Raw genomic sequence first — 16,983 nt, 5'->3', positions numbered from 1 at the left:
CAGCTCCAGGCCCTTAAAGTGACAGACACACACAGTGCCCTGCCACAATGTGAAGAATACTGGCCTGAGTACTGAGCCCTAAGGGACACCACTGGTCACCTTGCGCCACGTTGGTTTGCTCCCATCAACTAGTACTCTTTGGGTCCCACCCCAGAGCCAGTTTCCCAGCCATCGGACTGTGAGATGGTTGAGGCCACAGCTCCCCAGCTTAAACATAAAAATATCATGGGAGACCAACTCAAAGGCTTTCTTGAAATCCACATATATGATATCAACCTCGTCTCCCTTGTCCAGGCAATGTGTCACCTGGTCATAGAAGGAGACAAAGTTAGTCAGGCAAGACCTGCCAGTAACAAAGCCATGTTGGCTGGCATTCAAAAGCTTGCCTTCCATTAGCTTGTTGCTGATGGAGCCCTTGATGATTTTCTTCAAGATCTTTCCAGGGATGGATGTCAGACTGATTGGCCTGTAATTCCCTGGATCTTCCTTCCCTTCTTTCTTGAAGATCAGGACCATGTTGGCTCTTTTCCAGTCTTCCAGAACATCTCCTGAGCACCACAAATTTTCAAATATCTTTGCCATAGGGTGAGCTATGATGTCCGCCAGCTCCTTCAACACTCTAGGGTGCATTTCGTCTGGGTCCACGGACTTATGGATGTCTAGCTTCTCAAGGTGTTCCCTCATCTGATCTACATTAATTGTGGACCAATTTCCCACTCCTTGGGTGTTTTGCATCCTGTATGACAGTGTGACCCCCTTGGGTGGGTAGAAAACTGATGCAAAGTAATCATTTAGGAGATTGGCCTTTTCTTGGGCATCAGTCTTCAGCTGTCCCATTTAATCTCCAAAGTTGCCTTTGTTCTTTCTCGGACTTCCCACATATCTGAAGAAGGGGTTTTTGTTGTCCTTGATTCCCATGGCTAGCTTGAGTTCTGTTTCTGCCTTGGCTTTTCTGGACCACTCTCTACATGTGCAGGCTAGTGCCGAGTAGTCCTCCTTGGTGATGCTTCCCATTTTCCATCTTTTAAGTTTCAGGAGGTCCAATAGTTCCCTGTTTAGCCAAGGGGGCTTCCCTGCCTGCTGACTGCATTTTTTGTGGGACGGGATAGATTTCCCTTGTGCGTCAAGGATTGTATTCTTAAGGAATAACTATTCCTCGTGGACTCCCCTTTCTAAGGGGGTAAGGCCTTTTAGTGCCTGACTAACCAATCTCCTAAGTTTGTGAAAGTCAGCCTTCACAAAAAGTTGAGGATTTCTGTTTTACTGAGGGATTTGCTCACCCTGTGTTAGACATAGAAAGTGATCAGTTCATGGTTGCGGTCACCAAGCTTCCCCTTGATCCTGAGATCACTCACCAGATCATCCCCTTTGGCCAGAACCAGATATAGCAGTGCATCTCCCCTAGTTGGCCCACAGACCTCTTGCATTAGGTAGAGGCCACCAATGCAAGCAAGAAAGCTACGCAACTGGTCAGATTTGGCCATATGCTCTTCCCACAAGATGTCAGGAAGGCTGAAGTCCCCCTTGATGATCATGTATCAGGAGCATGCGGCCTCAGCCAGTTCCTTATTGAATTCACAGTCCAGTTCTTCTTGGTGAAGAGGTCTCTAATACACTCCTATGAGTATACCTTCTTCCCCATGCTCTCCCCATATTTTTACCCAGAGGGTCTCAAGACATCCTTCATGGTTCATGAACACAGTTTGGAGGGAAATGTACTGATCCTTGATGTAGAGAGCTACCCCCGCAACCCCTCTTTCCAACATGGTCCCTCCTGTACATACCAACAGACCAGTCATAGGTGGAGTTCCACCAGGTCTCCATTATCCCTACGAGATTGTAATCTTTATCACATAAAAGAACGGCCAGTTCCTTCCTCTTGCTTGTGTCACAAGCTCCTGGTGTTTGTGTACAGCCAGTTGAGTCTGCCATGGGAGGCCCTAGGCTTCCTTATGTGATGGTTCTGTGACCTTTCCTAGGGCTATGGTAGGAGTGGGTTCCCTTAGGCTACCCAAGTTATTTCTACTGTGGTTGACATGACCTGGGCTACAACTGTTAACTGACCACCTGTCCCGCAGCGATCTTAGTTTAAAGGCCTGTTAAAGTGCAATGCCCAGAAATGGATGCAGTTCTCCAGCTGAGGTCTCACCAATGCTGAGTAGAGCAGAAGAATCACTTCCTTGATTTTGCTGGAGATGCATCGATTGATACATGCCAGAGTATTATTTCCCCTGCTGGCTACAGCGTTGCACTGCCGGTTCATAGTCATACTGTGGTCTATTATTGCCCCAGGTCCCTTTCATTCATGGTGCTGGTCAGTTTGGCACCGCCAAGCCTGCAGGTGTGTAGGGGGTTCTTCGCTCCAGGTGGAGCACTTTACATTTCTCAATGCTGAAATTCATCTGGTTCCAATGCGCCCAACTTGCTAGCCTGTCTAGATCCGCCCTGTATCTCTAGCCTATCTTCATGCGTGACTACACTTCCCCATAACTTGTTGTCATCTGTGAACTTGGCCAGTGAGATCTTCACCCACACATCTAAATCATTGATAAAGATGTTGAAAAGTACTGGACCAAGCACTGACCCCCATGGGACACCACTGGCCACTTCGCATGAGGACAACAAGGGTTTGCACTGTTGCTCATACGCCACCAGGGAGCGGTAGAGTACCCAGACTATCATGTCTTCCAGCAGTTAGTGCTCAGAGTTTCCCTAGCATCCACTACAGGAGGAGGAAGACCCAGATTGGCTGGATGCCAATTAAGAGGAAGGTGTCATTGTACACAACTGCAGTTTTCTGTTCCCCCTTCTCAAAAACACTGATTTAAAAAAGACCAAAGTTTAATAACAAATACTGTTACATTTTACCAAAATCTGTGCAATTGATGAGGGGTAAACAGGTTGATGGCTTAGAAAATGGTATTTAAAGGTTTGCTTTTTGGGAATTAGCTTATAGGTATATGCATTAGAATGGTTCAGGATGGACAGCAGGGGTTAACTGATTTCCAAGAGTCTGGGTCACATACTTTCACACAACCTTGGAAGCAGACAGGCTAACAAGGACAGAGTCTGGATAACAGAGGAGGACATGCACTACACTGCCCATAACATGAGATAAGGTGGCACCTGCGCACAAGGCCAAAGAGGGAGGCCTAGAATTACTATTTTGGGAAGGGTGATGGGATTGGAATGTATTGTTAACACAGGATGTAGACGTGCGAGAACAACACAGAGACACCAACCAGCGATAGCTACAGATGAAGTCAGCAGGAGGGAAGGAGAACACAAAAGCAGAGACTTGAGAGGAGTAACAAAGGATCCCTCCGCCCAGGTCCCTCCTCCCCAAGAGGGTCCCCGTCAAGGGTCCCTGAGGCCACCATGGGCAGAGGCTACACCACCAGCCCTTCTCATCCACCCCACTGGTGGGGAGGGGTGTGGGCCTCAGCATCCCACCTATAGACTGCCGACATCTGACACCTAAGGGAGAGCCTCAGAGTGAAGACTGCATCCTGGCCAGATGTAATTTGACTCTGATGACAGCCCTAGGATTTGGTAGATATATAGAATTGCTCGATTGTTTGTATTGTTTCTTTTCTGTTATCACTGTGCATCAATAAATTCCTCCCCCCCCCCCGGAACAAGGCATCTGGGTCCAAAATCCAGAGCCCGCATAGGTGAAAAAGCCTGGACTCTTTACAAAAAATGGATCTCACTCTGTAGGGTCCCAAGCTTGTCTAGGGTGGGAGAATAATGGAGGGGTTTTCAGGTGCTTCTGATTGACCCCTGCTTGTGGTTTTTGAGAGACTGGGTGCTCCAGGGCCTACCTAAAACCTCTTTTTTTTTTTTTTTTTGCAAGACCTGCATTGGAAGGTATTTTGTCAGTCTCACTTCCCTGCTATGGACCCTGGGTTGTGAGGCCGCAGGCTCACTTGGGGCAAGTATACGGTGGAAGAACTGGCCAGTTGCTTCTGGTGCCTAAAGGGCTGGATATCATGTATCCCTATCTTCCTCCCACAACTTTTCAACCTCTGCTCTGAAGCAATTTAAGTCAATCTCATCTTTGTGCTATTGACCCTGCAGCTGCTGGATCCAAAATTAATTTGGGGAGCGGGGTTGGAAATGAAGGGATTTCCAGGTACTCAGGGAATGAAGTAACCCCCTGCCCATGGTGCCCAGGGGCTTGGGTACCCCCCAGAGCCTCTCACCATCCCTCCTAAGATCTTCACTTTTTTTGCAAGACCAGTTCTAAAAGTCACCTGCTGGGTCCATAGCAGGAAGGTAAAATTGACAAAATGGCTTTTAGGGCAGATGTTGACAAGTCATAGAATTCCTGGGGGGACCCCAGAGTACCTACAGGAACCATCGGTAGAAGGCTATACAGCTCTCCTAGCACCTGACAACTTCCAATTCTAAGCCCTCCAACCCAAATGAGCCTGGGACCCTGCAAGGCAGGGGCCTAAGGACTGCGGTGTCTGTAAACCAGATCTAGCCCATGGTACTGTGTCATCCACTCAGTGGGGTTCCCCCCAGCTCCATGGAGAGCTCCAAAAGCCATGGCCCCGAGTGCTAATGATGAGAGGAATTTTTAGTCCACTGGACAGTCCCCCTGCTTAAGTTGTTATAGTTGCTGATTGAGTATGTAAGATCTTCTACTGCACATGTGTAGTAGTCAGTTCAGATTATTCTAGTAAGAGTGAATTCTTGCCTTTTGCTGACAAGTGACCTAGTCTTGCTGTGGAGCATACGTAGTGGTGAATATCCGCTTACCGAGTGCTGAGTGCAAGGCATGGTGCTATGTGCAATAATACGGTAGCATATGCACACATTTGATTAGACAGGATATGGTCCAAGTGAGTGTTTGATACAAAATTTGATAATGGAAATTGTTGCAGCCTGCATGAGGAGGTGAATTTGATTGGACAATATATGTTCCAAGGGTGTACTTGATACAAAACTTGATGATGAACAGGCTAGAGTCTGAAGTGAGAGGATGAGTAAGATGGAGTGATCTGGGGGGATAACAGTCTGAGTTTAGCTTGTATAGAAGTATAGGAGGGGATTTCTGCTCCAGAGAGGGAGGTTGTGATCAGTGAGGTGTGCTGATTCTGTTGCAGTCACGGGTGGTAATGAAGTGAGCTCCTGGAGAATCATATCTGGACATAGTTCTTCTCTAATCGAGCCCTTGGTAATTTTTCTGCATAATATTCCTAGAGCCACAAGAATCACAGCTTGTGGTAAAATATCACCCTGACCCCAATACCGGGACGGCGGACTTAGCCTCTGCTTTTGTTCAGGAAGCCCAGAGAAAGCAAAGCTAAGGATGTGGAAGGCAGGAAGGATAGTGAACATTTACTCGATAGTCTGAAAGAAGTATTTACCAGAGTGGGTCAATGTCTGACTATAAAAAGGTTTGGCATACATAATCTCTGTAACAGCTGACTGTTTGAGAAAGAAAAGACTGTTTTGCATGAGAGGGGGAGTTTGAATTTGTGGGCCAGCAGCCAGAGTTTCGAAACAACGTCAACTATTATCTGTGTTTCTACACTGACAGTTGCTGTGTGACTCTGGTATATGTTAATATAACTTTTTCTCTTACTCTTCTATCCTATTTTATAACTTATATTCTATCTGACAGTATACTTACATTTGGTTTAAACACATACTCAGGAATATATTATTTTGTGCAAACTCTCCTATGAAGCCCAGAAGATATCCAGCCTAAACTTTAACGCTTAGGTTACCTGGCTAAACCTTATGGCTCTCTGTGGCGGCGAAGCGCCCCCACAGGCGAGTGAGGGAGAGAAGAGGGGACCCACAGACCCCAGACCCCGAGAGCAGGCCCCCAGAAGGGCATACGTACCGGCAGAGGGGCAGCGGAAGGAAGAGCAGCAGCTGCGGCTGCAGCCGCGCGAGCCGCCATTACGCCGGCTCTGGCAACAGCTGTTCCCCGCGCGGCGAACAGCTGAGCCAATCCCAGCGGCCGGAGCGGCCGCTGCGGGAGGATTTAAAAACGCCGGCAGGACAGGGGAGGGAGGAGAGCCAGGGAGAGAGAGTACGGGTGTGCTGCCCATGCTGCAGGCTCTCGCACGGAGCGGCGAGGACCCCGCCTGCGGGTCTCAAGCAGGCAGTGTAGGCAAGAGCTGGAAGCCTTTCGCAAGCAGCCAAGCGAGAGGCAGTCAGAGAGTGCACGCCGAGGCACTCTCCCTGCGTCCTGAAGCGGCAGACGCACGGGAGGCAGGGGAGCGCCCTGCGGACGGGAGGAAAGGGGAGACAGCAGAGGCCCCAGGAGGGGGCTGGAACCAGGGGAAGCACCCACCAGCTCCCCCTGGTTCGGAGGAGTATTATCTATAAGGGAGGAGAAAGGAGAAACCCCTCCCAGCAGGAAGGAGGACGACCGGGAACCGGTCAGAGGCCATCATACTGGGCCTGGCAACATCTGGAAGACATCGCCCAGCGGTTGGCGTGTGGACGGGGTGTAGGGGAGGAGGAGCCCCGTGGATCACCGCGTCCGATAACCGTGAGTAACACTGTCTATCGGGAGGCCCCACCCAGGATAAAGATCTCCACTGGAGACCCCTCTGAAGGTAATTGAGTACATCCAAGTCGTGGCAGGCGAGTTGAGGGGAGGGGCAACACCCCGGTGGGCCAGGCGGAGCGAGGCGCAGGCTCCACACTCTCTATCACACTTTTCACCTCAGTATTTTAATAAAGTTGCCTGTCCACCCCAATATAAATTAATCTGTAAATTCTAGTTAAAATATTGATGAGTTAACACTATACACCCCCCGACCCACTCCTAAACCTTCACAAATCCCTGCCACACACATCCCCCCAACCATACATAGTACCTGAATATATTTCTAAAGTTCCAAATAGTATTATATTTAGTTTCATTTGTAAAAATAAATAAAAGTAATTAATTTTTCATAATTTTGAATTTTCCTGTGCATAAATTCCCTGGGGTGCATCTAGCTGCTTTAAAACGTTTCCTTTAAAAGTAATAATAGGATTCTACTGGCTTTTACTTTTCCCTTCCAATTATAACTCATGTTGGCAAAGCCAGAGGCTCAGAATTAAATTCCCTAATTTCTACCCTAGAACTTAACAAGAATGTTAAAACCTAGGACAGCATTGTTACACCTTTTATTAATAATCTTATCTATCAAAGCATATTTTCCAGGCTGATTTGGAAGTTGACAAAATAGTCAAGGAAATGCAGAAACAGTATCTAGAGGTGTGTACGTGTGTTAGCCTGTGATTGTCTAGTTCAAGGAAAAATAAAATTAATGTACATAAAGTTCATGAAAGTTCATAAAGCTCATAAAGTTCACATTTGCAGGGGAACTTTGGATTTGTGTACCCTGGCATTTTTCCCCTGAAAAATTGACTTGCCAACTGATAATGAATAAAGGTTATTTTGTTTTTGTTCACTGGCAAACCTACCATGTGAGTGTTTGATACAAAGTTTGATGATGGAAATTGTTGCAGCCTGCATGAGGAGGTGAATTTGACTGGACAGTATATGCTCCAAGTGTGTACTTGACACAAAACTTGTTGATGAACAGGCCGGAGTCTGAAGTGACTGGATGAGTAAGATTGGGTGATTTGGGGGAATTGAAGTAAGATGGGATGTTTTGTTAGGGTTGGAAGAAGTGTCTCTAAAAGTTACAACATCCCAATGAACAAGTGGCTGTATTTCTTTCATCTCTAGACTTCTTTCCTCAACACTACCCATTTTTTAAAAAATTAATATCTTAAAAAGACAGAGAGACCACATAAGGATTCTGTTTCCCAATTTTCTGTATCATTCTTAGATGACTTTTCTGTTCCATCATCCCTCCCCATTTAAAGCAAGTTTCTATAAACCATGATTTTGAGCAGGCAAACAAATACATACCTGTTCATCAGAACCTCCAGATGCAAAAAAATCCCCAGTCCTTGAAAAGGCAACACAGGTAGCTGGCCCCTATTAAAATTAAAAGAAAGATATGTAGGCTGCAACTCTTAAAAGGTTACAAAAGAGCAGGAGCATAATTTTAATGCAGTCAAAATTAAAACCTTATTCCTCCCTATAGTTATCTAGGCCAAAGTTTACATGCTATGTGTGTTGGTGCTTCTTTAGAAGTTTCTCACTTTTTATCATTTAAAAATACACAGTATTTCCATTCCTAAAGGATGAATATACTAAATAGTTAAAAGACAAAAGAGTAAATTTTCAAAACTGCCCAAGTCTCATGGAAAAGAAAAAAAAAAAAAATACACTCATGCCTAATACACAACAGTGCTTAAACCCAAATTCCTTAAATCAAAGTTTTACAGGTATAAAATATCTAAACATGCAAATAGGTACTTCATGAGATTTTCAAAAGCACCTTAATTAGGCTAAATTCCCAAATACCCAAATGTGTAGCAGCCAAGATAGGACTAGCCAAGTGATTTCAAGCTAAGACAGTATTAGGGAAAGAGAATTGGTGACATTGCCCCAATTCTCCCGTGCAAAGAAATAGGACTAATATGACTAGAGCTCGTACCTCCGAAAATTCAGATAATAGAATATGATTTTTAGTTAATTAAAACTTGGGACATAGAGGTCAAGCCAAGAAGAGACGCATCTAGAAAGCAGCACTCACACATCAGGAGGTCTGTGAAATACATGGGGGAAATAAGAGATACCACTGCACACCTGAATGGCAGTTCACCCATGCATTGATGAGTCTTTGTATTAAACTCATGTATCTACTGTCTCCAGTGGTGCTGGGAACGACATATCCTTGGATGCCAGAGGACTGGAAATTGCTCATTTATCTCCATGGAGCAGACCAAAATTACCCTAACATATGCTAGGTAGCACAGCCCAGAGTTAACTCTTGCCTGAAATGATGTAACTTTGAGATGCTCAAAAGGCATTTAGCACAAATTAACAAGTTTTAACATGGGAATGTTTTTATTTTAAGTGCCCTTAGTATGGTCTCAATACAGTATGTAACTTCACCCTGAATGAGATTTCCAGAGATTGCAGATGACTAAGGCCGCTGGTAAAATCAGCTTAACTTGTAAAAACCTAGAAAAAGGCAACAAAATGTACAATTTCTAGGGGTGCACCAATAAAGATTTTTTGGGCTGAATGTTAACAAGCCATATTGGTCGATACTGATATGATTGCCAATATGCAGCCTGGCAGCTTGGAGAGCAGCATCTGGCTGGTAAATCTGATGGGAAGAAAGGGGCGAGGGGAATGAAGGGGTGTGTGGGGGTGGGACAGATTGAGGCCCTTAAGGTGAGGGAGGTGGGGGGTTGGGGCTAGGGCAGGAGCTGGCTAGCCAGGGTGGGGTGTGGGATGGAGCCATAAGCAGCTCATCTGGGGGCCACGGGAAGGGAGGGGGGGGGTGGCTTCCACCACCGTGTGCACACCCGGGGCAGGCATAGGGAGAATATGCCCCCCAGATCAGTGTACGGGGGCGATGGCAGGCTGTTGCTACAGGCTGCGCTGGGCTCTTCCTGGCAGCGATGGGGCTGGGCTGAGGATGGGCTCTGGTTCGGTGGCAGCAACACTAGGGCGATAGGGTGGGTTCCTCCGTAGCACCCCCTCTCAGTGCTGCCACCGCCCACCCAGGCACAACCCTGAGCCAGCCGCACCTCCGCCAGGAAGAGCCTGGTGCAGCCCCCAGCCCTAGCCCACAGCAGCAGCCTGCCTGCACCCTGTGTACAGATCCGGGGGGCACACGCTCCCTATGCCTCTCCTGAGGGTGCACACAGCCATGGGAGCTGACCCCCTCTCCCTCCCCACACCCCCCAGACAAGCCACTCGTAGCTCCATCTCACACCCCACCCCAGCTGGGCAGCACCTGCCTCAGCCCCAGCTCCCCCCTCCTTCCTCACCGTGGGGGCCTCGATTTGCTCCCCCCACGCCCCTTCCCTCCCCCCCTCCCCTTCCTTGTAACAGACTTACCAGCCAGTAAAAACTCTTAAATAAAAAGAGCACACAAGATCTCCAACCATTCCGATAACAGAAGTAAACAAAACAAACAAACAAACAGCACATAGAAGCTTCAGTACTAATACACAGACAAATTAGTTCTGGCAAATCAGCATCATTTAGCAAACAATCAAACAAGATAGCACATAAAAGTTAGCTAATAAAACAGAAACATTCTAGAAAAGCTTCCTGCCACCTAAACACAAACACCCTCTACCTTCTCCAAACACACCCATGAATAGTTCATTTTGCATATTCATTCGCCACTTACTAACACTTAAAGAGAAAAGCTTACCAACACTGAAGGAAAATATGTTGTTAAAATTGTTTTATTTGTGAAGTCCAATGTCTTCACAAAATTAGTTTTTCTGCTGACAATAGACATCAGACAAAGTCTATTAAATTGCCTCTATCTTACATGCATACATACATGTGCCCAAAGATTATATCCTTTTTTCCTGAGGACAAAGTTACAAATTTAATGTAAAAAAGAATTACTGTCTGAACAAAACAAAACCTAAGATTCAACTCAACAGTATTTCTTCATTTGTGTTTTATCTATCCTGGGACAAGAGGGGGAAAATTAAGATTTTTCTTACCTGGTGACCATGAAGAGTGTACAACAGCCTTCCTTCTAATAAGTCCAAAACTTTCAGAGTTGAATCATTGGAGGCAGTAATCAGGTAGTTTCCAGATGGGTGAAAGGAAAGAGAGTTTACCACAGCACTGTGCACTGAAAAGAGAGGGAGGGGAAAAGCGTATATTATAATAAGCAAAGGCAAAAAAAAAAAAATGGATAAAGGTTTTCCATTACTGTCATATAAAGTTATATGTACCTCCTGATTATAAATTTTCAAGTTATACAAGAACTGCTCCCAAAGAACTGAAGATTAAGGGGTGAACTGAGATCTTATGAAAATAAAGTAAACGGGAAGTTTTGTTAGTTACTGATTCTCAATCAGGGTGCAGTGGCTTTCCCTGATTGGCACGCCATGAGATCCTTTCAAGGGTGTCATAGGGTGCTATGCAATGTTGGCACTGTTAAGTATGTGTACATGATTTGCAAGATAAACGTAGAGGTTTCAAATAGGAATACATGGTATTAACAACATTCAACTCATTGTGGTCTTTCCAAGTTCTTGACAACACCAGAATTGCTCTATTTTTCTACAGCTTCTATATTTTTCTATAATTAAGACGTGGCATTTTCTGTGGGGTCCTTTCAGTCTGAAAAGATTGAGAACCATTGTCTAGAATACCTTTTATCCCTTGCTGCAGAGGACAAGGCCTGGACCAATGGCTTGAAGTTGCAGCATCTTACTGGCATACACTATGCTTTGGCAAAATTGGCATCCATAAAACTGCCTGAACCACCAGAGTCCAGAGTAGATAACTGTATTATGGACAGAGTAGGGTGGGACAGGTACACAGTGAGTAGCAACGGAGAAGGACTGCATGCTGCAGTGGCCCATGTTATCAAAACCAAAGGGGTAACATGGTTGAAAGGGCACAGTATGACTCCGACACCTGCCTCAGATACCCTTAACTCTGGCCAGGTACCAGTTTCCTGGCAGTGGACCCCTCCCTGCATGTGGTAAGACAAGTGGATGCAAAATGGCTTTGTGCTCCACAGTACAAGCAGAGGCCCTATGCTCATTGCTGGGTTTTTTCAGCCTTTAGCAAATGACAGATGGGATCTCCCCACTTCTACGTGTACTGGCTCCTCCAACTGCTGTTCCCAGGGCAGCAGGGAAGCTGGGATCAAGGTGTGGAGCCCCCTCTAAGAGGCCCTCTACTTTTCCAGATGCCGTTCTGCAAGGCAGTACTCAATGTGAACATGGAGCTCTATCACAGGGCCCAAGAGAGTAGGGAACTCAACCTGGGTGAGTTTGTCCTTGAGCTCTTCACTTATGCCCTGGCAGAACTGGAACGCCTGAGCTGCCTCATTCACTTCAGTATCGCTAGCCAGTCACTGAAAGTCCACAGTGTACTAACTCACAGGCCAGCTGCCCCACTGCAGAGTTTGGAGGACTATTTCTATGGATCAAGACTGCAGGAGCTCCATGTACACGTGGGATACTGTTTCTAAGAACCTGCCCAAGTCCTTTAGAAAAGGACTACAGGGCTCCAAGAGCAGGGGTGCACAGATCAGCAAACAATTAGTCAAATTTGTGACTGATTTGCTATACATTTGATGTAATTCCTTATATAGCATGAAAAGAGCTTTTAAATGCTACTCATTAAAGAGCTGAGATTTAGTTCTGTTTACTGAAAAAGGCAATAAAACAAACAAACAAACAAACCAGAAAGCAAGTATAAAATCTGTACGTTTACAAATGCTAGTTGGAACAAATCTGACCATAACAACAAAATAAGCTAATCATTTTTGACAACAGCCAAACTCTATAAATTTGTGACTGTGGGGGAAAACAAACCTAATTAAGTATAACTTTTCAATCCTATTTGATCTTTAAAACATGTGTTTTTAATCTGATTTCAAGAGAACATGTTAAGGAAAAAAAAAAAAACACTCTCTAGTGACATTTAGTGATTTAAAACAATCTTACTTTCACACAAGTGATATATTAATTCCTATCTAAGTCTATACAAATTAGATAGCTAAACAAGACAATACACCCAATCTTATTGTAGAGGTAAAACTGGCTTTATATCCACAGATACATGAATTCACAATTCACTGCTATCATTGCAGTTTGCTACTTTGTTTTATTATTTCAAACTGAAAGTTTGATGCATAATTCACTTATGCAGTAGCTTATTTTAATTTTTTTTTGCAGTTGAAGAGTTTCACAATAAAATATCAATTAGGAAAAAAAAGGAAAGAGTTACAAATCCAAGAAACAAAAGGGCTCGACAGATAAATGACCATCACAATAGACTCAGGCAATTTAACAGAAAAAAAAAAATGGAATACAGGAAAAGATCATCATGGAACCAAAGTATTCTACATTGCACCACAGCTGAAAAATACATATGCTACATCCTGCCACAGCATAAAAGTTGCTCAAGTAGGGCAAAGAGCAATCTGATACTGTTTGAGTATTTAAAACTTCTGCCTTATAAGCAGAAGGGTTTTATAAACCCATTTTCAAGTTCTAGTAACACACACAAATTTTAATAGAAGTATGCTTCTAAGAAAGAAAATATGCCATCTTTGGCACTGCCAATATTAACAACAGCTACAGTGAAGTGTATGGCTTAATCATTCCTTGCAGTTAAGGTGTAAGGTCCTTGATTCTATTAACATAAATTTAATATTTTATAGAGGTTGTAGTGGAGACTTTCATAGACTTAAAAAAATTAGCAAAAGCTCTTAGCAAAGAGAAGATCAAGGAGCATCAATCTAAATAACTACAACAGGAACAGAAATTGGTAATTGTAAACAAAGATCTAAATAAGATGCAGCGACTAAAAATGAAGCTAATGGAAACAAAAAATACAAAACTAGTAATAAACATTAAAAAAAAAACCCAAACAAACAGTGAACCACTGAAACAATCTATGTATCAAATCATTTTCCTATAAAAAGGAGGGACAAAGAGCCCAAGCATGTCTGAGGTGCACCCTCTGGTCTTCTGAGAACTTGTCTAAGCCAGGGGCGTCAAAGATGCACTCCATGATGAGATCTGGTCCATAGAGCCCCATCATCAGGCTCCCAGTGCTAGCCCTGAGTATCCAGTTGCCCCACAGTCCACACAGTACATGACAGACCAGCTCCTTATGCAGGGCCTGGGACCTGGACTGTATATGGCACCTGCATAGGGCCAGTCCCCAACCACCCCAGCCCACATGCCAAGTACCTGTGATGCCTGCTCTGGTCAACCTGGAATGCAAGCTGCATTCAACAGAAGCAGCAGCAGAAATGTCCCAGACTTGCAGAAACAGGAGCAGAAATGAGATCTAGCCTGCATATACATGGGTCCCTCACATACCAGGTCCAGTACCTTTCTATCCAGTCTGGTACCGAATCATACAGTTCACATCCCAGGCAGCTGAAGTGAGTGCCACAGACTCTGTATCTGGCATGTGCCAGCTCCACACCATTCATCAGGCCCATAGGGCTAGATGAGTTTAACACCTCTGCTCTAAGTCATCTCCTTTACCCAACTGTTGGACTTGGATACATACAGGGGGAGAAGTAGTGGATGATGCTTGTTTCTTCAGCAACAAATATCAGGCAGTCATTCCAACACTACAGACAAGCCATGAGTTACTCTAATTAAGGGAAATGGTTATTTACTAAAAATATAAACAGTCTTGCCAATGGTTTGAGTTACTAGTGAAGCCAAACCCCAGGAAAAGGGTCAGATTTAGACAAAAAGCAGCTGGCCAGATAGTCATTTGTAACAAAATCCTGGGTAGGGAATTTTTTTTAGGTGGAAATTTCTCTTTGCAGAAGCTCTTCCACAGAAGGGTTTTATTCCCAAGGCAAATGCAGTGAGGCTTGTCCTTGGAACTGAAGGATCATAGTAGGAGACCTTCAAAAGGAGACTTGACGCACACCTTGCTGGGGTTATTTGACCCCAGCAGTCTTTCCTGCCCAGAACAGGGGAGCTGGACCTGACAAGACCCCTTCCAGCCCTAAATTTCTGTGAATCTATAAAATGGAAGTGAGTAGGTTGAAAATGCAAAATACATACAATATACACATACAAAAGCAAGAAGTACAGGGAATAAACAAGAGCTGGAAGCTGCAGCCTGTGAAAAGAACTATAACCTAATTGTTATTGCAGAGACATTGTGGGACAGCTCTTACAACTGGAATGCCAACATTAAGGGTTACACTAGGGTTGGGGGGACAAAAAACCCACAGGCCTGATCTGGCCCACCAACTGATTGGATCTGGTCTGCAGGGGGTGCCCACTAATTTACTGGATCTGGCCTGCAGCTGCCCCTGTGGCACTCTGCATGGGGCAGAGCCCCATCCACGTCAGCCAGCACTGTGCTCCTGCCCACACCTGCTGGCCCAGTCCCGACCAACTCATACAGCTTCCCAGTGAGGCTGCTGCCACTCCTGCTGCAGCCACCTAGGTGCTACTTCGCCCCTCTGCCTCCTGTAGTTCCTCCTCCTCCTGTCTATGCTGCACCACTCTGGGTGGGGTGGGAAGGAAGCTGCAACCAGGTGGCAACTCCTAACCCAGAAAGTGGGGCTCCAGCTCCAACTTCTAACTGTCCCCCACCCACTCTGCCCACCTGCTGCGATGAGCAGCCACCTGCAAGCAGAGTGGGTGTGTACATTGGCTGCAGTTGGGGCTGGCAGGCAGGAGCAAGTGGGGCTCAGCCCCATACAGAGTACCACATGGCAACTGCAGACTGCACCACCTAGGCAAGCTCTGTGGCAAGTGCCCCCTGCCCTGACTGGATTGCAGTACGAGAGAGAAAGAACTTGAAGTCTTGGTAGAACATATTCAATAAGAGTCTGCAGTGTGATGCAGTTGCACAGAAGGCAAATGCTGTTTTGGGATGCACCGAAGAGGCATTAGGTGCGAGAGGTCATAGTGCCCCTCTACTCACCACTGGTTGGGCCTGATCTACAGTACTATGTGCAGTTTTGGGCTCCACATTTTAAGAGAATGTAGAGAAGTTAGAACAGGCCCAAAGGTAGGCAACAAAGATGATAAAGGACTTGAAAAACAAGTTGTACAAGGAAAGGCTAAAGGAGCTAAGCATGTTCACCTTGAGGAAAAGTTGCTTAAGAGCAGACACAATTGCAGTCTTCACATACCTGAAGGGCTGCCATAAAAGAAGAGGGAAACCACTTTTGCTCTCTTAGCTAGAAAAAGTGGGGCGTAGACCAATGGCTTGAAGCTGCAGCAAAGTAGGTTTTGACTGGATATCCACAAAACTTTTAACAACGAAGAACAGTGACGCAGCGGAATAGACTGCCTGGGCAACTTGTGGACTGTCCATCACTGGAGGTGTTCAAGAAGGGTTTGGACAGCCACCGATCAGAGATAATCTAGGCATAGCCTATGCTCTACTACAAGTATTTCCCATGCTCCTGGGCTTTGCTAGTTGCTGCATGGGGCTAGGAGGGAAATCCCCTACCTCCCACATGTCAGGCTAAGAGTGGTGGGGGTTGTTTGTTTGTTTTTAAAGCCTTCCTTTGTTTTTAAAGGGTGCTACATCTTGTGTTGTATCAGGGTTGACTATAGTTTTACTAAGAGGTTAGATTATGGATTTGTATAGAATGGTTTGGATAGGGATGATCCTACCTCAGGACCCTACTTCTCTGTGATTCTATGATCAATCCTATGCTTTTAAAAGGATAATCACAGAACTCTGCTGTTATGGCCTAGCCATACAGAGCTGCATATTCTGTACTAAACATAGGGAACCAAGAGAATTTAATTCTCCCAATCTAATTTAAAGTAAATTCTAATATAATAAAAGGCTTAGTCTGTCTGTCTGTAATGCCTTTGCCCAGCTGCGCATGCGCCGATTGGCTGCATGGGCTGGGCGGGCAGGGGCAGGGCCAGCTGAGTTAAAAAGGGAGTCCTTCCGCTGGCTCCACCTCCTCCTGCAGCCTCCAGTGCAGCAGTTCCCTCTGCCCCACTCCCACAGAGGCAAAAAATAAATAAATAAATTTATTTGTAATAAATAAATATATATATGGAAGAACACTTTAAAAGCGGTGGGGCTAGCTAAGAAAGGATCCCATAGCAGGATCGGACCCGAACTAGGGGGGAGGGAAAGAGGGGACAATTTGCTAGTAGATGCATACATTTGGAAGTATTGTTTGAAAAGACAGTTATATAAATCCAGATTTGTCAACAATTAAATTTAGAGATGGCAACTTCTGACCAGTACTTGTCACATGAGCTAAAACTTACTACAGTTTCATTTCTTCTGCTTTTATACCTGGAAGGGCTGTGCAAAGCTTCAGTCCCCGATTCAATTCAGAGAAGATTTGGATCAATTCGGTGGCCGAATCTCTCAGTTGAATCAGAGGACCTTTTAATCTCTCCAAATCGAATCGGAACCCT

The 16,983-nt window shown here is 45.3% G+C and overlaps 1 protein-coding gene across 6 annotated transcripts in view; it reads right to left on the bottom strand.

Moving 5' to 3' along the window:
- The window catches only part of POC1A (POC1 centriolar protein A), a 146,283-nt gene that overhangs the window by 102,251 nt on the left and 27,049 nt on the right, over window positions 1–16,983 (bottom strand). For all 6 annotated transcript variants that reach the window (XR_009456123.1, XR_009456124.1, XM_006278011.4 and 3 more), the window contains exons 7-8: window positions 10,576–10,709; window positions 7,898–7,966 (exon numbers count right to left, since the gene is read on the bottom strand). Coding sequence is in view for 4 of the 6 variants with exons in the window: in XM_006278011.4 (XP_006278073.3) it covers window positions 7,898–7,966; window positions 10,576–10,709 (203 nt within the window). In the remaining 2 variants the exon portion in view is untranslated. The remainder of the gene's footprint in view (window positions 1–7,897; window positions 7,967–10,575; window positions 10,710–16,983) is intronic.

The sequence above is a fragment of the Alligator mississippiensis genome, chromosome 12 (genome assembly GCF_030867095.1).
Source record: "Alligator mississippiensis isolate rAllMis1 chromosome 12, rAllMis1, whole genome shotgun sequence".
Lineage (NCBI taxonomy): Eukaryota > Metazoa > Chordata > Crocodylia > Alligatoridae > Alligator > Alligator mississippiensis.
This window is presented reverse-complemented; position numbering and strand designations above follow the sequence as displayed.